This window comes from Chenopodium quinoa, unplaced genomic scaffold (assembly GCF_001683475.1).
Source record: "Chenopodium quinoa cultivar QQ74 unplaced genomic scaffold, ASM168347v1, whole genome shotgun sequence".
Taxonomy (NCBI): Eukaryota; Viridiplantae; Streptophyta; class Magnoliopsida; order Caryophyllales; family Amaranthaceae; genus Chenopodium; species Chenopodium quinoa.
In genome coordinates, this window is record NW_018743697.1 from 2,962,834 (window position 1) to 2,985,626 (window position 22,793).

At 33.1% G+C, this 22,793-nt stretch overlaps 2 protein-coding genes across 4 annotated transcripts; both read left to right on the plus strand.

The window, feature by feature from the left end:
• The first annotated feature begins 6,325 nt into the window (after positions 1-6,325).
• Positions 6,326-8,652, plus strand: LOC110684249 (F-box/LRR-repeat protein At1g67190-like). The gene is made up of 2 exons (XM_021860665.1): positions 6,326-6,669; positions 7,087-8,652. Exon 2 carries the CDS (start codon positions 7,155-7,157, stop codon positions 8,412-8,414), a length of 1,260 nt encoding a protein of 419 aa, XP_021716357.1. The 5' UTR covers positions 6,326-6,669; positions 7,087-7,154; the 3' UTR covers positions 8,415-8,652.
• Positions 8,653-13,926: 5,274 nt separating this feature from the next.
• On the plus strand, positions 13,927-22,793 carry LOC110684250 (transcription factor TGA9-like). 3 transcript variants are annotated; one of them, XM_021860666.1, is made up of 13 exons: positions 13,930-14,493; positions 14,584-14,821; positions 15,007-15,101; positions 15,546-15,628; positions 15,892-16,137; positions 17,152-17,193; positions 17,361-17,420; positions 17,510-17,587; positions 17,755-17,803; positions 19,077-19,363; positions 20,149-20,370; positions 21,552-21,694; positions 22,406-22,793. In XM_021860666.1, exons 2-13 carry the CDS (start codon positions 14,682-14,684, stop codon positions 22,494-22,496), a joined length of 1,536 nt encoding a protein of 511 aa, XP_021716358.1. In that variant the 5' UTR covers positions 13,930-14,493; positions 14,584-14,681; the 3' UTR covers positions 22,497-22,793. The 3 variants fall into 3 exon arrangements, with proteins under 3 accessions (XP_021716362.1, XP_021716358.1, XP_021716359.1); XM_021860670.1 differs by having other exon boundaries at positions 13,927-14,821; positions 19,092-19,363; XM_021860667.1 differs by having other exon boundaries at positions 13,962-14,821; positions 15,895-16,137.

The window sequence follows — 22,793 nt, forward strand, 5'->3', positions numbered from 1 at the left end:
ACTCTTAAATTTAAGGATGATGCTCCTTTCTTTTGCTGGCCTGGACTGACTTGGTCTCCCAAGACAAAATGCTTTGAACAACAATAATAAAATGGTCTAAATTGCAGTTAAGGTGATTTGAAATCGGGTCAGGAACAATTCGGGTTGAATTTAGGTCGGGTCAATAACAAGTCGTGTTAATTTTGAGTCGAGTTAGTAACAGATCGGGTTGAATTTTTGGGTTGGGTAAGTAATAGGTAAGGTAAAATTCGGGTCGAGTAAATAACAAGTCGAGTTGAATTTGGGTCAGATCAATAACAAGTCGGGTTAATTTCGAGTCAGGTTTGTCACAGGTTGGGTTAAATTCGGGTCGGGTTAGGAACGGGTCGGGTTGAATTCAGGTCAGGTTAGTAACAAGTCGGATTAAATTCGGGTTTTAACGGGTTTGGGTCAATTTCAGTTCATCAAGTCGGGTTCGGTGCAAGTAAATTAAATTGGTCGTTGTAAACCGATAAATAGGTGCAAGTTGTAAACCTGTATATTGGCCGTTCAAAAGCAAATTGAATGGTTCCACACACCCAATTGGACTAATGGAGGGTATTAGGGACCATGTTAAACATTTCAGCATTTTTATTTCCGGGCGAAAAAAGTCAAAATTCCAAAATTGAAGGCTAATATCCACGCTTTTTGAGAAATTTTGAAAGTTTCGGAGTCCGGTGTCGAAAAGTCTTGAAATCCTATGAGATTTATCTCGGGGTCATATAATGCGATTTGGAACCATATATGATCATTATTTGTTGTCATAAATGTTCGTGGTAGGCTTGAATAAATGAAATCGGTGCAAGTTGTAAACCAGTAAATTGGTCGTTTAAAGGCAAATTGGATGGTTCCACCCAACCAATTGGACTCCCGGAGGGTATTAGGGACTATGGTAAAAATTTCGGCAATTTTTATTTTCGGGTGAAAAAAAGTCAAAAAATTCCAAAATTGAAGGCTAATTATCCACGCTTTTTGAGAATTTTTGAAGTTTTCGGGGCCCGGTGTCAAAAAGTCTTGAAATTATAGGAAATACATCATGGGGTCATATAATGTTGTTTGAAACCATATATGATCATTATTTGTTGTCATAAATGTTCGTGGTAGGCTTGAATTAATGAAATCGGTGTAAGTTGTAAACCGGTAAATAATTGGTCGTTTAAACGCAAATTAGATGGTTCCACCCACCTAATTGGACTACCTAAGGTTATTTGGTACCATGGTAAGAATTTCAGAAATTTTTAAATTCGGGTGAAAAAAAAAGTCAAAATATTCCAAAATTGAAGGCTAATATCCGGGCTTTTTGAGAAATTTCGAATGTTCGGGGCACGGTGTCGAAAAACATTGAGATTTTAGGGGATACAGTACATCTCGGGGTCATATAATGCCGTTTGGAACCATATAAGATCATTATATGTTGTCATAAATGTTCGTGGTAAGCTTGAGTTAATAAAAACGGTACAAGTTGTAAACCGTTAAATTGGTCGTTTAAAGGCAAATTGGATGGTTCCACCCCGCCAATTGGACTCCCAGAGGGTATTAGGGACCATGGTAAAAATTTCGGAAATTTTTATTTTCGGGTGAAAAAAAGTCAAAATTCCAAAATTGAAGGCTAATATCCACGCTTTTTGAGAACTTTTGAAGATTTCAGGGCCCGATGTCGAAAAGTCTTGAAATGATAGAAAATACATCTTGGGGTCATAAAATGTTTTTTGGAACCATATATGATCATTATTTGTTGTCATAAATATTCGCGGTAGGCTTGAATTAACGAAATCGATGTAAGTTGTAAACCGGTAAATTGGTCGTTTAAAGGTAAATTGGATGGTTCTAGCCAGCCAATCAGACTCCCGGAGGGTATTAGGGAGCATGGTAAAAATTTCGGCAATTTTTATATTCGGGTGAAAAAAAGTCAAAAAATTCCAAAATTGAAGGCTTTTTAAGAATTTTTGAAGTCTTTGGGGCCCGGTGTCGGAAAGTCTTGAAATTATAGGAAATATATCTTGGGGTCATATAATGTCGTTTGGAACCATATATGACCATTATTTGTTGTCATAAATGTTCGTGGTAGGCTTGAATTAATGAAATCGATGTAAGTTGTAAACCGGTAAATTGGTCGTTTAAAGGCAAATTGTATGGTTCCACCCACCCAATTGGACTCCCGGAGAGTATTTGGTACCATGGTAAGTATTTCGGCAATTTTTATATTCGGGTGAAAATAAAGTCAAAAAATTCCAAAATTGGAGGCTAATATCCATGCTTTTTGAGAAATTTCAAATGTTTTGGGGCACGGTGTCGAAAAGCATTGAGATTTTAGGGGATACATCTCGGGGTCATATAATGCCGTTTAGATCCATATATGATCATTATATGTTGTCATAAATGTTCGTGGTAAGCTTGAGTTAATGAAAACGGTGCAAGTTGTAAACCGGTAAATTAGTCGTTTAAAGGCAAATGGGATGGTTCCACCCAGCCAATTGGACTCCCGGAGGGTATTAGGGACCATGGTGAAAATTTCAACAATTTTTATTTTCGGGTTAAAAAAAGTCAAAAAATTACAAAATTGAAGGCTAATTATCCACGCTTTTTGAGAATTTTTGAAGTCTTCGGGGCCTAGTGTCGAAAAGTCTTGAAATTATAGGAAATACATCTTGGGGTCATATAATGTCGTTTGGAACCTTATATGATCATTATTTGTTTTCAAAAATGTTCGTGGTAGGCTTGAATGAATGAAATCGGTGTAAGTTGTAAACCGGTAAAATGGTCGTTTAAAGGCAAATTGGATGGTTCCACCCACCCAATTGGACTCCCGGAGGGTATTTGGTACCATGGTAAGCATTTCGGAAATTTTTATATACGGGTGAAGAAAAAGTCAAAAAATTCCAAAATTAAAGGCTAATATCCATGCTTTTTTAGCAATTTCGAATGTTTCGGGGCACAGTGTCGAAAAACATTGAGATTTTAGGGGATACATCTTGGGGTCATATAATGTCGTTTGGATACATATATGATCATTATAAGTTGTCATAAATGTTCGTGGTAAGCTTGAGTTAATGAAAACGGTACAAGTTAAAAATCGATAAATTGGTTTAAAGGCAAATTGGATGGTTCCACCCAGCCAATTGGACTCCCGGAGGATATTAGGGATCATGGTAAAAATTTCGGAAATTTTTATTTCCGGGTGAAAATAAGTTAAAAAAAATTCCAAAATTGAAGGCTAATATTCACGCTTTTTGAGAATTTTTAAAGTCTTCGGGGCTCGGTGTCGAAAAGTCCTAAAATTATAGGAAATACATCTTGGGGTCATATAATGTTGTTTGGAACCATATATGATCATTATTTGTTGTCATAAATGTTTGTGGTAGGCTTGAATTAATGAAATCGGTGTAAGTTATAAACCGGTAAATTGGTCGTTTAAAGGCAAATTGGATAGTTTCACCCACCCAATTGGACTCCCGGAGGATATTTGGTACCGTGGTAAGCATTTTGGCAGTTTTTATATTCGGGTGAAAAAAAGTCAAAAAATTCCAAAATTGAATATCCACGCTTTTTGAGAAATTTCGAATGTTTTGGGGCACGGTGTCGAAAAGCATTGAGATTTTAGGGGATACATCTCGGGGTCATATAATGCCGTTTAGATCCATATATGATCATTATATGTTGTCATAAATGTTCGTGGTAAGCTTGAGTTAATGAAAACGGTGCAAGTTGTAAACCGGTAAATTAGTCGTTTAAAGGCAAATGGGATGGTTCCACCCAGCCAATTGGACTCCCGGAGGGTATTAGGGAGCATGGTAAAATTTTCGGCAATTTTTATTTCCGGGTGAAAAAAAGTCAAAAAATTCCAAAATTGAAGGCTAATATCCACGCTTTTTAAGAATTTTTGAAGTCTTTGGGGCCCGGTGTCAGAAAGTCTTGAAATTATAGGAAATATATCTTGGGGTCATATATATAATGTCATTTTGAACCATATATGATCATTATCTGTTGTCATAAATGTTCGTGGTAGCAGTGGCGTATCCAGGAATTCCGAACTGTGGGTTCGGAATTTTAAAAAAAATGATGATCATATATTAACTAAAAAACTACAAAAGCATTTTTCGAGTTTTCATAGTTTGAAAGCATGCTAATACATTACTACTATAAATCTATATTTCTATTGCAAAAAATCAATATTACACATAAAAATAAAAATAAAAAATCTCAAGTCCCCAATAATTAAGAGGAGTAGAGGAATAAGAGGTCTCAGGAATTGTACCCAGGACTTAAGGAGGAGGTTCAATGCTCTAACAATCACTCCCTTACCAATGTGCCAGGCTTTGACATTTGAATATTTATCTCACATAAATTAGTTTTAACCATTTTTTTTTTAAACAAAAAATTAAAACTTATAATTTTTTTCCGAAAAATCTGTGGGTTCAATGAAACCCCCCTAGATCCGCCCCTGCGTGGTAGGCTTGAATTAATGAAATCGGTATAAGTTGTAAACCGGTAAATTGGTCGTTTAAAGGCAAATTAGATGGTTTCACCCAACTAATTGGACTCCCGGAGGGTATTTGGTACCATGTAAGCATTTCGCCAATTTTTATATTCGGGTGAAAAAAGTCAAAAAATTCCAAAATCGAAGGATATCCACGCTTTTTGAGAAATTTCGAATGTTTCGGGGCACGGTGTCGAAAAGCATTGAGATTTTATGGGATAGACGTCGGGGTCATATAATGTTGTTTGGATCCATATATGATCATTATATGTTGTCATAAATGTTCGTGGTTAGCTTGAGTTAATGAAAATGGTGCAAGTTGTAAACCGGTAAATTGGTCGTTTAAAGGTAAATTGGATGGTTCCACCCAACCAATTGGAATCCCGGAGGGTATTAGGGACCATGGTAAACATTTCGGCAATTTTTTTCCGGGTAAAAAAAAAGTCTAAAATTCCAAAATTAAAGGCTAATAGATCCACGTTTTTTGAGAATTTTTTGAGGTTTCGGTCACATAACAAGCCCTTTAGTATGATAAATACTTGTATTAAAATACGTAGTATGGCGTATATGGTTTTGTTATCACTTCAGAATATGTTAATAATCTTTGTATCGTTAAGCATTGATAATTTGATAGCGAAAATTTTCTCATATATAGTATAGATAGGTGTAGCCAAATGTATGTTGATGAGCATACACGAATGTATGTAAGAATCTACAATGTCATGCACGAATCTACATTGTTGTAGTGCTCTTTTCATGCATAGGTGATGGTATTGGTTAAGGGCCTAGATATGGCACGCAATCTTCAAATTAAATAAGCGAACTTATGATCCAGCTTGCTGGTCTAACTTGTGTGCAAGCACTTGGCACTTCTTGTTGGAGCTAGTATCTACGGTGAGAGCACTCATCTCTTTAATCATTATCTTTCATTATGCACTAAAAGGGTTTGGAAGTAGAGGTGATTTACATCTACCGATAGGACAATTGTCAATGGATTAGTTAGCAAATCTTGGGATTGATTAGACAATATGTCTCTAGGCTTAATCTATGATACTTGAGGAAGATATTCATAATGTAGTCTTTCAATGCATAGTTCCCACTTAATTTAGGTACGGGATACCGACACTGATATGGATCTGGTAATCGGGTCAGATCTTCGCATTTGGATCATGTCCAATAATGATTCATTACCCATATATATCAACCTCTTTCATTACCCATATATATCAACCTCTTTCTCCACGCATGTGGAAACTTGCTTTCAGCCACGTGGACATCTATTCAACACATCCACGTGGATCGACATGTGGCACCTGCTATGGAATTTCTATAAAATACCCTAACATATTTTACTTATGAGGCACAATTTTCTTAAACCGAACATCCTCAACCATACCATACTAGTATTGACTCTAGCATAGGAGCAGTTATCTTTGCAAAAACCCTGATGGCAGCTAGTGTATGTTGGCAGTGCAGGTAGCCATGTACCCAGTTAGGTTATACAAAGTAAACCACCTAGAATCCTAGATACAAGTTACCAAAGCACCAATTTACTTGTTTTCCCTTGGATTTGCCTTATTTGCAATATAAATTGATTGCGTTTAAATCTAATAAACTAAATAATCCAAGGAAAACATAGTTAACAATCACCAACGAAGTGAATAGCATAGCCAATCTAGAATACGGATGGAAATAGAATCAAGTAAAATATCAATCGCATTCAACCATCTTCTATTTAGTATACCACATAAACCTATTAATTCGCCATTATCACTTCTCATTTATGTCTAAATTTAGCCACTACTATTCAACCAGCACATCTTAAAATCAAAAATTAAATGTCAACTCATTTTTATTCACTAATACACTATTTAGTCTAGTGTGGTTGGTTTGCTAACCCCACGTCTAGAACATTTTTTTTCTTTTCCTTTCTTTTTTTATAAAAAAAGAAAAAAGAAAACCAAAAAGGAATAATGGTCCGCCGTATTTTCAAAAGGATGGCGAGTCTCTCTCCCCAACTTACGCCTGCGATCAAGCCTTGTGCTTGACTCGCTCATAACACAATGATATTCCTTTAACCTACCGCACTTTAGCCAATTTCTCTGATCAAATCCAACGAATTTTCGGAGGATTTTTCCTTTTGGGTTCCATTTATCTGCACTCTTTTCAATTGGGTACGTTTCAATTTTCCCATTTTTTGATTCTTTAACCATTTGTCACAACTGGGTTTTTGCTAATTTATCGGAAAGTTTGCTTCTTTTAGATATTGTAAGATTTTTTTGGTTTTGATTAATCGCCTGTTGATCTGTGTGTTTTGACATTGGTAATTCTCAAAGTTTGGATCTTTCGTTTGATAGGAAAATCTTGCAGTTACTTTATGAAGATTTCTGTCTTGTTATAATTAGAAATGAAGTGTTTATGATGTTGATTTAGATTGGGTTTGAAGAATTGTGAAATACCCATTTTTTTTGGATACAATGATTTGTTGTTTTGTTGAAAATTTGGCTAAAGAATTAAAGTATGATGTGATCATGATACAATATATTGGGATTTGTGTGATATAAACATGTATTCTTCAATTGAATTTGAAGGAGCAAAACCCAAAATTCTGTTGTTAGTTTTGGGGTGAATTGAATTTGGTCTATGATCAGAGTAGACCATGGAGAATTTACCTGTTGAAGTGATTGGAAACATACTGTCCCGCCTCGGGGCTGCTAGGGAGGTGGTGATTGCATCTGCAACATGCCGGAAATGGAGAGAGGCTTTTCGAAAGCACCTACATTGTCTCTCATTCAATTCCAATGATTGGCCTGTTTTTCGCGATTTGCTAACTAGCCGGCTAGAGATATTAATTACACAGACAATTTTCCAAACTACTGGCTTGCAAGGGCTTACAATCTTGATGGATGATGTTGATGAGTTTTCAGCTTCAACAGTTATCGCGTGGCTTATGTATACTAGGGAAAGCCTGAGAATATTGTATTACAATGTTAGGACTAGCCCGAACCTTAACATTCTGGATATTTGTGGGAGACACAAGCTGGAGATGCTGTCTTTGGCACACAATACAATCATAGGAGTTGAACCTAATTATCAAAGGTTTTCTTGCCTCAATTCACTTTCCCTGAGTTATGTCAGCATTTCAGCATTGGATTTGAACCTTCTCCTTACTGCTTGCCCAAAACTCGAGTCCTTATCCCTAATTAATCCCGAGATTGCCATGTCAGATGCCCAAGTGAGTGTTGAATTGAGCAGTCCAACGCTGAAGACTATATATGTTGAAGCCATTAGTTTGGACAAGTTCATTTTGGAGGCTGACTCTCTCGAGGATATGCATCTGAAAGATTGTGCTCTGGAGCAGTTCGAGCTTATTGGGAAGGGGACCTTAAAGCGTTTTCAAATTGATGATGTTAGTGTTATACATCTTGATATTGGTGAAATAGCTGAAAATCTTGAAGTCATCGATGTCAGCAACTTCACAATCATTTGGCCAAAATTTTATCATATGATCTCTAGGTCGTCAAATTTGAGAGTTCTTCGGCTTTGGGATGTGGTGTTTGATGATGAGGATGATATTGTTGATTTGGAAACTATAGCTATTTGCTTCCCATATTTAAGCCATCTTTCATTAAGTAATGACTTGAGGGATGGAGTGATTCATTATGGATTGGAGGGTTCTTATCATCTGCACAATGTAGTTGTACTTGAAGTTGGTTGGACTGTTATCAGTGATATCTTCTCCCAGTGGGTTGAAGAGCTTCTGCAGAGATGTCCTAACCTTGAAAAGTTGATCATTCATGGGACTGTTTCCGACACCAAAACACCTGAAGAATGCCAAATATTGGCAAATTTTACTTCCTCCATTGTGCGGCTAATGCGGCAGTATATGCATGTAGATGTGTATTTTGAATATGAGTAGGGGCAGCAATGTCTCTTTGTACACTCGAAATTTTGGTATGTCAAATATAGGCTGTTTTTTTTTTTTTTTTTTTTTTTTTTTTTTAAATGTTGATTGATCAACCTGTTACGTACTTATGTGAATGATAAGAATGAGCTTTTCCTTTTTTTGTATAAGATTGAGGCATTGAGCAGGCAAGGCATGTCTGCCTATTTTTTGTACCTGTCATTCAATTTATCTGCTTCTGTGTTGTGTTCGATTCAAGATATATCCTTTTCCCTTGCTACTGAAAATTGTATGCACTTTCTTTCTTTTATAATGCCAAATGACAAGTTGTGTTTGATGATGAAGTGAGTTACTCTTGATAATTGATGAGCATGATCGTTTATTGTTCTCTGTGTTTGACCTTTAAAGTAGTTCCCTTGAGCTGCCAACTGTAGGAAAACTAATGGAATGCATTTATGTTGTTTCTTAATCGTCCAACTTTGCTGGAAAGTCTGAATAAGAAGAGTTTTACTTGGAATGGCAGTCTGGTAAGTTACATATCCCAACTCACTTTTTTGTAATCTGGTTCTTAGATCAGATTAGCCTTGATACTGTGTTTTGTATGCTGTTCCTTTTGCTCTATCCAATTTATCTGTTTTTGCATTTTTTGTTCTATCATGTAAAATGTATATGCTCCAATTCAGTACATTATCATGAATTTACTGTATATCTGAGTTAATGCTGAAGAAGTTCGTTCTGTTTTTCTGAAAGTTACAGAGACATGATGAGTAAAGGGTTCAAGAACCATTTTTCCCCTTAGTTACTGGTGGTGACTTGTAAGAAGAGGAAGACTGGGAGAAATTGAGTACTCTGCTTGAATTGTTGGTAAATAATATAAGAGTTGCAGGCTTACTGCATTCCATGATGACCTTAGCATTGCATGCTTTGAGAGATGCCCGTCTTACTTCACTATGTTTTTCAGGCACCCTGCCCAGTGCTTCAAAGAGACAATCCATCAGTGTGGACTTGAGATAGGTTAGTGTTCTAATATGCTGATACCAAATAGATGAATGTTGAAAGTGGACTGACAGGGTACTGCCTTTATTCACTGTACAGTCGTCACTCGTAATCCTGAGTCCCAACAGTTACTATAACAGTGTACCTTACTATCTTTGGGGATTTAGTCGGGACTCAGAGCCTAGATGGTCGAGTTGCTCCTGAAGTCTCTAATGGACCTGGGAATGGGGAGTGTTTATGCTATCCTCTAGATGTCTTACAACAGGCGTGTGAAGCTACTGACTTTTGATGTCTGATAATCCTGATATAATGTTTGTGCATATTGTGTCTCAGCCATAATGTATGATGCTGCAAATATCAACTGTCGTCTATCTGATGTGTCTGAAATATGTTTACTTGTTCAAATATCATGCTTCATGTCTGTTAAGACTACTAGTCAGAACTAAATATCACACCTTTATTTTTTGCCTTGTAGTGATGTTACGCTAGAGTACGTGTTTTTTCGTGTTTTATCTATGTTAAATGTATCTAATCACTTGTATCAATTCATCTTTATAATGTTTGATTAGTATGCAATTAAGTTTATCTAGAATTGTTATTGCAGAAAGTACATGGTTAGGTGCTCTTTATTCAAATTTTCTGCACGGAGTTGGTTTGAGTATGTGATTGAATCTTGTAGTATATCATCTTATCTCTAGACTTTTGTGACCTTAAAGAACAGAAAATGAAATAAATTTTAAGCACATAATTATGCATAATTGACAGATGCAGGAAAAAATAAGTGCAGGAGTAAAATTAAAGCTATCTTATCTATTTGATCCTGGCTGAATTCCACCCTTCTCTACTCCCAGTTGCTTCATCGGACAAGGGTGGTGGCCGGAGTGAACCTTCTCCTACACTGGTAGAACTGTAGAATAAGAGGGACTATCGCCTCAACATGGAAAGCCATAAAGGACGGGAAAAAACCATTCAAATTCAATAGACGCGGTGTATTGTTCTTTTGGCTATCTTTTTATGCAGAGGGAGAGACATTTGGTACCTCATTTGATACTGATTAACTGATAGAAATGGGTGATTGCAACAGAAAGCAAATATTCCAACCAACCAAAAAGGCCTCACTTTTTAGTAAACTTGGAGATTGGACTTCCACTACCAATACCCTGACCAGGAATAATAATCATACTTGAAAGTTTGAACTAAATTGGCAATTGAATATGAATATTCCAGATTCATGTATAAGAATTTTTTCTATATTTGCTTAATTTTCATTAAGAAATTGCTTATATAAAAGTGAGTAAAAATCATCAATTTTTCCCAAAAAACAGAATTTTGGAGCAACTGAAGTTACTAAAAATCCTTAAATTGGTGTATATTACTATAGTTTACAGTTTTAGTATGGTTGTTAAAGGCAACAGAAGTACTAAAAAACTGATTTTTTTTTTTATTGTAACACTCGATTCGATAGTTTAGAGCAGCAGCCCAAGTTAATCTGTTAATGCAACGCGCCGTGCCATAGAAGCAAACAGGGTCTGAGGGTCTCAGATGTAACTCAATCTTAACAAGAAAAGGATTAACGTATTAATTAAACTGTATGGTTCTGATTGCTTTGTATTTTTTGATTAGATTATGATCCATTATTAACAAGGATTATCATAGATTATCCACATGACAATTGCTCAATTAAGAATTAAGTACATGCTTACATACGTTTCTTGGATTGGCTTATCACCCCTTTTTTTCAACATTTATCAATAATCATTTCATGACTTTTTACAATAATTATTTAGCTATTTTCTTTCTGTTTATTTTTTCAAAGTTTAAAACATAATTTAGTCATTTATGCATTGTTTTTGACTTAAAATAATGGATGTCTTAAAGAGACCATTTTCAGCCCTTTTTTTTAAACTAAATAATAATAATAAAAATTTAACTTTACTTTCATGCTTAAGCAACAAGCAAGGATTATACTCTAGCTTAATCACATCCATAAGTCAATATAAAAATAAGATTGATAAATAATAACAATTGAACGAAACCAATCGCCTTCGGACAGAAGAACAAGCAACATAATTAAATAAAGATCAAGGATTAGTTTGAATACAATTATAACATTCATAGAATCTTCTGATTGCCTAGCTAATCTCTAACTTTCTATGTAATCCACATGAAAAACAAGTCTTTAAGTCACATTTAGAAGTAGAAAGTATATTATTATTAGTAGTTCATAAAAATACTTCATTACAATATAATTTAATATTAATCTATAAATCTAATCCATAGAACATCTAGCTGTTCACCAATCACCAGAATCACAAACATTTTATTTTTTTAGACCAATCATTGATTACATAAGGAATAATTGGTAGGAAGCATAATTTTACCTACAAAAAGGTTAGATATGAGCATAATATTACAATTTTATTTGAAAAAATAGTTAATAATAATAATAAAAATACAATAAAATTTGGTGACACCTCTTCCATTAATCCAGTCTTCCCATTAGATGTAAGAATGTGTTAGAATGATGGGTCCGTTGCCAAAAAGTTTGTGTCTTTTTCTTTTATGTGGAAATGCATTTTATTACATAAAAATTAAACGTAAATATACTAATGCAACTCATCATGCATATCCTTTCTTATTTGTAACAAAAAGGTTGATCTCCTTTTTTTTTTTTTTTTTTTTTTTTTTTTTTTTTCACTAATGCCATTTAAGTCCCATGCAAAAGTTTACGCACTTGTGACCTTTTCTTTTTACAAAGTTAAATGATTAGTAAGGAAAAGATAGACTACATCACAGGATTGAAGAGAAAAATATTGATTAGAATAGAAAACTTACGTTACTTGCATTACTTTCTTTTATTATGTCCAAATTTCCACGATTTGATAGAAAAACAGACTACATATAGTAGAAATATCATAGAAAATGTTGTTCTATATTATTTTCTATTATTAATGCAATTATTCAAATTAGATGTGGAAAGTTCATTACATCCTCCGTATCTTAATTGAGTTACTTATTAACTAGTTTTTTCTATTTATTCAATTCCATTCTACCAAATTAATTAGTTGTAAGGAAATAAAGAAGAATTTATGGACCAACAACAACCACGTAATAGAATTTTAGAAAAAGGCACCTAATTGAAGGATTAAGGGCCCTAATTTTGGAAACTAATGAAACTAATTAATCATATTATTGATATTAATCATATTATCAATGGGAACTATGAAAGACATTATGTATGATATGCTCCTCATAAAAAAAAAATGTATTAGTAGAAGAGAGAATCTTTGTGTGGCATGGTTTTAGGTGATGACAAGGAAAGGATGTTGACTCCTTAACAAAGAGGATAATACCAGATAATTAAAACCCTCTCTGATTTTAAGGGTTTTTTCAATTATATACAAGTGGAAGGAAGGGGGTGGTCTTTTATAATGTTTTGGTTGACACTTGACAGGGCAATTAGCACAACATTAATATAATTAATATTTTATCTATTTTCATAATATATGGAACAAAAAGTAAAACCCAAATTTCCATTAAAAATAAACAATTTAGATTCAGCTAAACAACTTTAGAATGCCATGTCTTTTGGTTTCTCTTTTTACCACCTTTTATGAAAAAAACCTTGTCTTATCTCCCCTTTGTAATGCTATATATTTGATATAGATTACATTATTATAGAATAGTCTAAATACCTAATACTCAAAATATTAGATATTTATAAAGAAAAGTTTCAAATTTTTTTTACAAGAATTATCCCTTTGAAAATTTTAATGTCTCTATTTTTTTATTTACCTTTAATTAAAAAAAACTTCATTTTTCTTCTTATCTTTATAATTCGCCTTTAATCAACCAAACTGCACAATTTTTTTACCAATCACCTTGATATCCTAAGTACACATGTATCAAGCAAATGATACCTTCATTTACAAACGAAGAGACTAAATAACACACTATATATGAAAATCACATTACAACAAAATAAAGTAAATTTTCAAATGAGATATGGCTCCAACGCCTTCAAGTAAAGTTATTATTCTACTCCCTATGTCTCTTAACATTGCACCAGTTATCTTTTTGGTCCGTCCTTTTTAAGTTTGCTTATTCTATGGGTATGTTCTTATAGACTAAACTCAGCTGAACTGAAAATAAACGTATGAGAACAGACCCTATGTTTAATTGTAAGATCACGTCTTTACTCTCACAACCATCACAACCCCATCACATTTTTTTTTCTTATTAGTTTTTTTTAACCGAAAATTAAAAAATAAATCATCACTTAATAGAGTAAACAAAGAGAAATAGAGAGAATATCAACTACCCCATATATATTCCGAACATGTTAACCTTTTAACCTTACCAGCAAAGAACAAAAGTTTTTGCATATCTTCAAATCTTGCATAGTTGTATAGCTTCTCACAAGGGACCAATAAGAAAACATAGTCGGTTAAGAAATAGGAAGTGGAGTTGGAGTCAGTGATTCTAGTGGGTTCCCTTGGGTCGTTTGACCCCACTAATTAAAATCATACGGAGTATTATAGTAATTAGGTCCCTCCAAACCCATTAATTTAGTTTAATCCTTCTATCATTACTTTATATAAAACCATACCTATTTAATTAAAGCTTTCAAACCCCACAAAACCACAAGAAAACCCATTCAAGGACAAGATTTTCTGTACCATAAATTCAATTGTCTCATAATAGTAATATCTGTAATAATTACTATTTCTATAACTTTGCAAAAAAAAAAAAAACATCCTCTTCAAAAAGAGAACAATCATCCAATCTTTTTGTTTTTCTTCATAGAGAAGGAGAGAGAAAAGCAAACCCACAAACTAAAAAAAAAAACCCTCCTTCATTTGTTGATGATCGATGATATCGTCGATATGATATGATATGATATGATATGAATTGAAAGCTTGGAAAAGTTCGATAGGAGAGAAAATAAATACTTGTACTAGTACATGTTTTGAAAAAGACTCAAACTTTCTCTATCTTCTGATTTTCTTCTTCTTTTGGTGGCTACCCTTCTATTTCAACCATTTTGACATTCATCTTATTTTCAAGTTTTCATCTTTCTCTCTCCTCCTTCCCAAAGGTATAAACTTTTGAAATAAGCTTCCATATTTTCTTCTTCAAATTCCATTTTTCCTCTGTTTTTTTTTTCTTATTTTCTCTCTAAATCTAGATTATTCGAAGAAGAAGCTAAGGCAAGCTAATTAATTACATGGAAGTGTAATTATTAATTAAGAAGTGGGCGTAAATTAATCATATAAGTAAATTTGCATGGCGTCAAGTCATAGGTTGGGAGAAACTGGTTTATCACAATCAGGCCCTTCATCAAATCATCACAACATTCCTTTTGCAATCCCTCATCATCATCACCATGCCGCCGCGATCAACCCTACAACAACCAATCCTTTCATGTAATTAATTACTTCTCCGTCCTATCATTAATATATCTACAGTCGTAAATTCTAATTACATTATCAACGTGTGAGATATATAGACAACTACACAAGTCCGAGTTTAATGACTAATGATATGTTTATGGTTGTATTTGTTTGACGTGACAAGTTTTTTTTGTTGTATTTGGAAAAAAAAAACACAGGAATCAAGGAGGATCCTCATTTGATTTTGGAGAGCTAGAACAAGCTATTGTTCTGCAAGGAGTTAAGATTGGAAATCATGAACAACCTAAACCATGTACTACATCTATCTACTCTACTTTTTCTAAAATTTTTATTTTCTGACGTTTAATAATATGATAAACTTAACCATTTGACCAACCAACCAACCAAAAATGGAAGAAAGAGAAAATAAAAGGAGGGAAGTTTGAAAGTGTCTTACAATAAATTTAAAGAAAGTGCATGTTATTTCTATTTACATTACATAAATCATTTTCTCAAGGATACAACAGAATGGCGTGGGGTTACTAACATGGAAATCATGACCTCTTCATATCTCTACACATCATTTCACTTTAACTGCATTATTTTTTGCTCCTTTTTTATAAATTCATTTTCCAAATTTTTTATTCTGAATAACGCTTGTCTTATAAAGGTTAAAACAGGAAGAACTTTTAGACACGCTATTTTTACCGGAGTAATTTATGAAAAAATTGGTTTTTTTTTTTATGATTTTGTGCAGCTTTATTTACAAATGGAAGCAGACCTGCTGCAACTCTGGAGATGTTCCCTTCTTGGCCAATGAGGTTTCAACAAACCACCAGAGTATGTACTATACTTCTACTTTCTCTCTCTTTAATTTTCTCTCTCTAAAACTTTTTTTTTACAAAAAAAAAAAAAAACTCTTTCTACAACCATCTCCTGTGTCTTCTGAAGTTTCCTTTATTTGAAGATATTTTCTTTTGTTTTTTATTCCTTTTACTTGTGTTTTTGGATAAACATTTTCAATTTTTAAAATGCTACCCATTTTTAAAATAAAAAATAATGTTTGGTAAAATTATTAATAGTAGTATTAATATTGTTATTAGCAGGGAAGTTGTACAAAGTCAGGAGGAGAAAGTACAGATGATTCAGGATCAGCAATTAACACCCTTTCATCAAGTCAAGCTGATACTAATTTAGAACAACCCGAATCTCCGATTAGCAAAAACCAGCAACAACAAAAACAACAGCAACAACAAGGTGGCAGTTTTCAGCAACCAGGAATGGCAAGTGATAGCTCCAGAACTGGAATATCCCAAAATCAAGCTGCTCAAAAACAACCTCAAGAAAAGGTTCTTTTTTTCATTCTTTGACCAACGCAATCTTCGTTATTGCTGTTGTCGTACTATTACTTGGTTTAAATTACACTATCAACATGACTATTAATTTCGAGTGAGACGTCCTAGAATAATAATGTTCTCTGCCTTTTTTTTTTTTTTTTTTTTTTCTTGTCCTTTTTTTTTTCTTGCTACTTAACCACTAAATACCATAAAGAAGGTGTTATCTTTATCTGGAATTTTCTAAATTTTCTTTTTTTTTTAAATCTTTCTGAATAAAGACAAAAGTTTCACAGATCCCAAAAACACTCATAAAATCAAAGGCAGGGTTTTAGTTGTTTTGCTGGATGATTTTCTGATCAAAATTTCTGACATAAAAACAGAAAAAGAGTGTTTTTCTTCATCTCGTCAAAAAAGCAAAAGATAGAATCTTCACAGTAATTCCACTATTTTCTAAGTATTATATTCTAATGGCTTTTATTTTTTTAATTTTTTTTTTTTATATATTCTAAGGTGTAGTGCTAGTACTACTTAGCTCTAATCCCTATAACTCAAAGTCCTAACCTTCTGTTTTGGACTTCATATTAAACCCAAATCAGAAAGCAACAAAAATAAAATAAAAAGATAAAAACTAGAAAAACCATCAAAAATTTTGTCATATTTATATTAAATGCATATCTTCCTACTCCAAACTGTGTAAACTTATTAAATGCATGTGATAAAACTTCACTATTTTTTCTTAAAAATATTCTGAAATTTGCTCATCTCAGCAACCATGTTTGCACAGCAAAATGAGGTTGACCCTTTTATCCCTCTAATCATTTTTATTCTTTCTTCAATTAAATCATGTCAATTTTTGTAAACAACTCTTGCCTATTGCATGAAAAATACATGCATTTCTCTTTCAAATTTGCTAAGTTTAACCACTTTCTATTTTTTCCTTTGTACAATAATTATAGGATAGAAAAATGGTTTACTTTTTTTTTTTTACCTTGTTTTTAACCTCAAATGTTTTTGCTTTTACTGTAGAGGCATGGTGGAACCAAATCAGATAAACCACTTGATGCTAAGGTAATACTTAAAGTTCATGTCTAAATCAACTAAACTCAAACTTCATTTTTTATTTTTGAGTTGAGCTAATTGTCTAAACAGTTACACAGTTACACTTTATTAAGAGTATATATTTACGACGTTTCAGCCACGTTGGTTACACTTTATTGATTTTCCTTGGTTTTCAGACGCTTAGGCGTTTGGCACAGAACAGAGAAGCAGCTAGAAAAAGTCGACTAAGAAAGAAGGTACAAATATTTTCTGCTCATTTTTTTTCAAACAAAATTCTAATTTTCAAGCACATAATTAATTAAAGTCTCATTTATGGTGTATATAGGCTTATGTACAGCAGCTAGAATCAAGTAGGATCAAGCTAGCACAGCTAGAGCAAGATCTTCAAAGAGCTAGAGCACAGGTCATACACTTTTTTTATTTTTTATTTTTTAATTTTCCACTTCATATTTTATTTAATATTATATTGTTTGATTTACAATTACAACTTAATGAAGTGGAATTCCATAACATTTTGGAGCATATTATAGTGTAGTATGTAAATTTATTTGTTTCTTTTTGAATTTTCAGGGTTTTTTCATGGGTGGAGGTGGTGGTGCACCTTCAAATATTAGCTCAGGTGAATTTTCATGCTTTTATGATTTTTTCCAAAATATTTATGATCATTTTTTTCTCCAAAATTTAATTTGATCATTACTTCAACATAGAAATGTGGTCTATAATTTAGGCACGGAAAAATTAAAGGGCAATAATACTAATTTGTTCTGGGCCACGGGGTAATGTGGCAATCCCTGATTGGTTTTGTAGCTTAGTTTAAGAATACCGAGGAAGATAGCATATATGTTGCTTCTTTAAGATAGACTTGTGAACTGAACAATAATGAATCAGAAAATGTCAAAACCACAGGAACATTGTTCAAAGAACAAATAATTTATAAATTGTTATTATACATTTCTTAAGATTTTTTGTGAATTTTATATAGTCGAGTCTTACTCGAGCTGGCAAATAATTTATTTAAATTGTTTGTGATTTTGACTTATAGATTAGATATGAAAAAACAAATGCTTGAACTACCGAATATCAGGCCAATTATTTAGAATAATGTCGACCATTTTGATTGTTATTTTTTTTTGTTATCAAAATGCAAGAGTTGAGTAATATGCCAAATTTATTCAAAAATGACCGACTGTATTATTTATATGCTACTTGCAAATACAAGCCATATATTTTGACAAGAATATTTTACTTAGATTTTTAGTTCATACTCATTATCCAAGGGGAACGTATCTAACAAGACACCGTAATTTTGGATTTTCTAAAGAGGAGACCAAATAATTTAGAAAATTTAATTAAATGGAGATTTAAAAACATGTAAAATATGCTCCATAGAAGTATTAGCTTATTTAAATTATTTCGGATTAATAAATTTTTCTTGGAGGGTCAATAATTTTGAGGGTTGTGGATGGTTTCTTGTTATTTAGTTCATACTCATTATCCAAGGGGAACGTATCTAACAAGACACCGTAATTTTGGATTTTCTAAAGAGGAGACCAAATAATTTAGAAAATTTAATTAAATGGAGATTTAAAAACATGTAAAATATGCTCCATAGAAGTATTAGCTTATTTAAATTATTTCGGATTAATAAATTTTTCTTGGAGGGTCAATAATTTTGAGGGTTGTGGATGGTTTCTTGTTATTTAGTGATTAAAATAAAAGAAGAAGAATTAATTGATTTACTCATTTACATTTGCAATTTTGTTGGTTTAGATTTTAACATTTTTATCACAATGCAAACTAGCAATAAATTAAAATCTTTTTAAAAAGTTGATGAAATTTAATACAATGTCATCTCCTAAGAGTGCTAAGATACATTAACGCTTATGTTGCAGTTGATGGTGTTGCAGGAGCAGCTATTTTCGATATGGAGTATGCAAGATGGCTGGAAGATGATCATAGGCACACTTCAGAACTCCGAGCTGCTCTACAGGCTCATTTATCAGATGGAGATCTTCGGATTATAGTAGATGGTTATATCAACCATTATGACGAAATCTTTCGCCTCAAGGGGGTGGCAGCCAAATCCGATATCTTTCACCTCATCACCGGAATGTGGACTACTCCTGCAGAACGTTGTTTCCTTTGGATGGGTGGATTTAGGCCATCAGAACTTATCAAGGTACGTACAAAAAATATAAATCAAAATTAAATCAAAATTCTTGGTAGCAGAAGAATAATATCAATGCTTATGATCATGTATAATATGTTGCATTGTACTAGGGTTCACATGCAAAGATTTTACTGTACTACGGAGTACTTTGTACTTGGAAAAATTATCCGGAATATCTCACCATTTATATGCTCTTGGCAAAGTGCCAAAGTGGCAACAAATTATTGTCGCGTTACCTAGAGGCATCTATGCTATGCTAAACTAACAAATCGCGTTCTACATACTGAGGGCTAGTGGTTATTGTTTAAGCACCACTTGATTATTATGCCTAGACAACACATCTGTGCTTAATTCTATCTTCAATTGATACTGGAGTTACTTTTCCGCGGATTTAGTCTAAAGTTTAGTGTCTTACTGAGGAAGATTATATCCTTGATTCCAGTTTCGAAAAGTCTCTTTAAGAAAAGCAGCCTAGCTAATGTCAAAATAAAAGCAACTTGTGAGGAAATAAGATCAAATAAAAGTGATGAAAATTGAGGCCTTTACCTGCTAAATGTTATCCAAAGAAGTGGTCCTAATTTTCTTGTTTTAACTAGTTAATGTGTCACTAATTCAATAATTTAAGTCATTAATCAACTCTTCAAAGCATGAGAATTGATAATTTCTTCTTTCTTGTTCTTGATCAATAACTTAATTGATTAAATCCTAATTGTTGATTGATGGTGAAAGCAATAAAGTGACAATTAAAATGTCTTTTAAGTCTAATGAAGAGAAGTTTGTGGCTTGTGTTACAGATGTTAACAGCACAATTAGACCCATTAACGGAGCAGCAGCTGATGGGAATATACAGTCTACAACACTCCTCGCAACAGGCGGAAGAGGCTCTCACCCAAGGCCTAGATCAACTTCAGCAATCTTTAGTTGACACCATCGCGACTAGTACTGTTACTGATGGTATGCATCAAATGGCTATTGCTTTGGGCAAACTTTCTAATCTTGAAGGGTTTATTCGCCAGGTAAATAATTAAGATTATCAATCGTTTTTTTAAGGCCAAATAATTCAAATGAAGCATACTTTGATACTTATCCTAAGTTTAAGTAAAACCAAGGCAACATTATTATACATGCATAATGCATAATTGCCTTAGTATGTTTGTTGAGTTTTCTTAGTATTACCACTAATCGTCTATCTGTCCTAACAAATTTTGGACTTTTTTAAATTGACAAGAACTGTGGATCAGGCTTTTCCCATTACAACAGTTCTTGACAAAAAAGTACATCTCTTCCAAATGACTTCTGAAAATGACAGATTTAGGTAGTACTTCTGGAAATACATTCATGCATGTTGTCATAATATTTTGCACCAGCACATAACATACTACCTTTGTCGAGATTTAATCAGTTGTCACACTATTAGTTCAAATACTATCAGAAGTGGGTTGAACAACGCTTACTAGAAAGTAACGAAACTGGGGGCTATTCATGCTGTTTTCTTAATTAATGATGTTATTAGTAAACTAAAGATCATGAAATTAGAGATTACTTCACCCGTATTACACCAAAATCAAGGGCTTTGTCTCATGTTTTGCGGCGTAACTCTGTGGATAGTACACCTGAAGGGCAAACGTGCACTTGACATTAAACTGACCTCACCTTTGATTTAACCTTGTAAATTGACTTTTAATACCCTGCAAAATAAAGTGATTAATTAATATTAATAAAATTTCATTCAGCCATCAGATCAAAGTTCCACATCATTCTATAATAGAGTCATTAATTAGGATTTGGTGCATGATTTTTATTCTTTTAATGTCATTATCAGAAGTTGATTTGAAAATGAAAACAACAAAATAATAATAAAAATTATAAAGAAGATTAAAGCCTCAACCATGCCTTGAAAAAACAAAAAATTCAACCCCTTCTCATCTACTACTCAAACTCTATGATTGGAAATGTCCAAATCTAAGACTTAAAAAACAACTTGATATGGGTCAACCTCTTTGACAATATGTTTGAAGACTATAAACATTTTGATCTCGAATTCGGGACCCCATTGATTAAGCTACTTAATGAGTGGTTAAGTTGTACCCTTCACTAATTGATATGATAAAGATATTGTCTTGAATTGCTTTTTGACAGATTTGTTGTGATGTACCTTAACTTTTTCCTGTTTGTTCCTTCTTCTCCTGGATTTTAGGCTGATAACTTAAGACAACAAACCCTTCATCAACTACACAGAATATTGACAATTCGACAAGCTGCTAGATGTTTTCTGGTTATCGGAGAGTACTATGGCCGGTTGCGTGCTCTAAGTTCCCTCTGGGCTTCACGTCCTAGAGAGTAAGTTTTTTGACTGGACAAAGTTACAATTTGAATTGGTATTAGTCAATAAAATTCTAGGTAGTATGATTATATGGACTTTTGGATGATTTACCCTCCTGACATTGAGTAACGTTTGATTCAGTTTGAAATCATAAATCATATGCTTCTCTATAAGACTAAATGCTAAACTTCTCGTTTTAAATTGTTACAAAAGTTTCGTGATCAACACATGCTTTTTTTTTTGAACTAAAATTATTTTTACTAACTGAAACATATATTTGCTTTAGTAATGATTTTTTGCTCTATGCAAGTACTTAACATAAAATATGAAAAATGATTTTTATAGATCAAAACAAAGTTTATATGTTTTCAAATAGTTAGGTTTTGTAATTATTTCATGATAGTTTCTTCAAGAGACAATTGTCTTTGTGAAAATGATCCCAAAGGTTTTGTAATTTAAGTTGCATTTTATTTTTCTAGTTTAATTAACTTGTCATTGTCTGATTATAATTCAAAAGGATTTATAACTTTTATTATTTAAAAAATGTAAATGAGATCACTCGAGAATCAACTTGTTTGAATGAAAGATAAATTGCTAAAATGGAATAACAATTATATCCAAGGATATTATAGCTAGTCACACATAACATCTTTATAAAATTATCAACCATAATTATATTATAATCACTTGACTTTTTTAACTAATAATCTTACTTTTAATGTTTTCAGACACATGATGAACAACGATAATTCATGTCAAACAGCCCCAGATATGCAGATGGTGCAACCTCATCAACATAACCACTTCTCGCCGTTTTAGAATGAAGGTGGCATCAAGTACATTCATGGTGGCTATCAAAATCTCTTCCTCCACTCAAGCATTCCAGCTTCTTTTAGGAATAGTTTTTTTTTTTTTTAATTATTAAATTCTATGTATACCATTAGGTCATCTTTCACTTGTAAATCAAAGGAAGCTTCTCCCTCGCCGCCCCTTGCCCCCTTCCCCATCCAAAGAGAAAAACAAAGCAACAATGTAAATGTGTAGGTGCGATTTGTAAATCATATTATATGAAATATAATTCGCGCTTTATCTTCTTCTTCGGCTTTTCCTTTTGTA

Coding starts and splice junctions, on each gene's coding strand:
- LOC110684250 (XM_021860666.1), top strand. CDS start 14,682: ATGGCGTCAAGTCATAGGTTGGGAGAAACTGGTTTATCACAATCAGGC. Junction 14,822..15,006: donor ACAACAACCAATCCTTTCAT/GTAATTAATTAC, acceptor AAAAAAACACAG/GAATCAAGGAGGATCCTCAT. Junction 17,421..17,509: donor AAAGTCGACTAAGAAAGAAG/GTACAAATATTT, acceptor TGGTGTATATAG/GCTTATGTACAGCAGCTAGA.
- LOC110684249 (XM_021860665.1), top strand. CDS start 7,155: ATGGAGAATTTACCTGTTGAAGTGATTGGAAACATACTGTCCCGCCTC.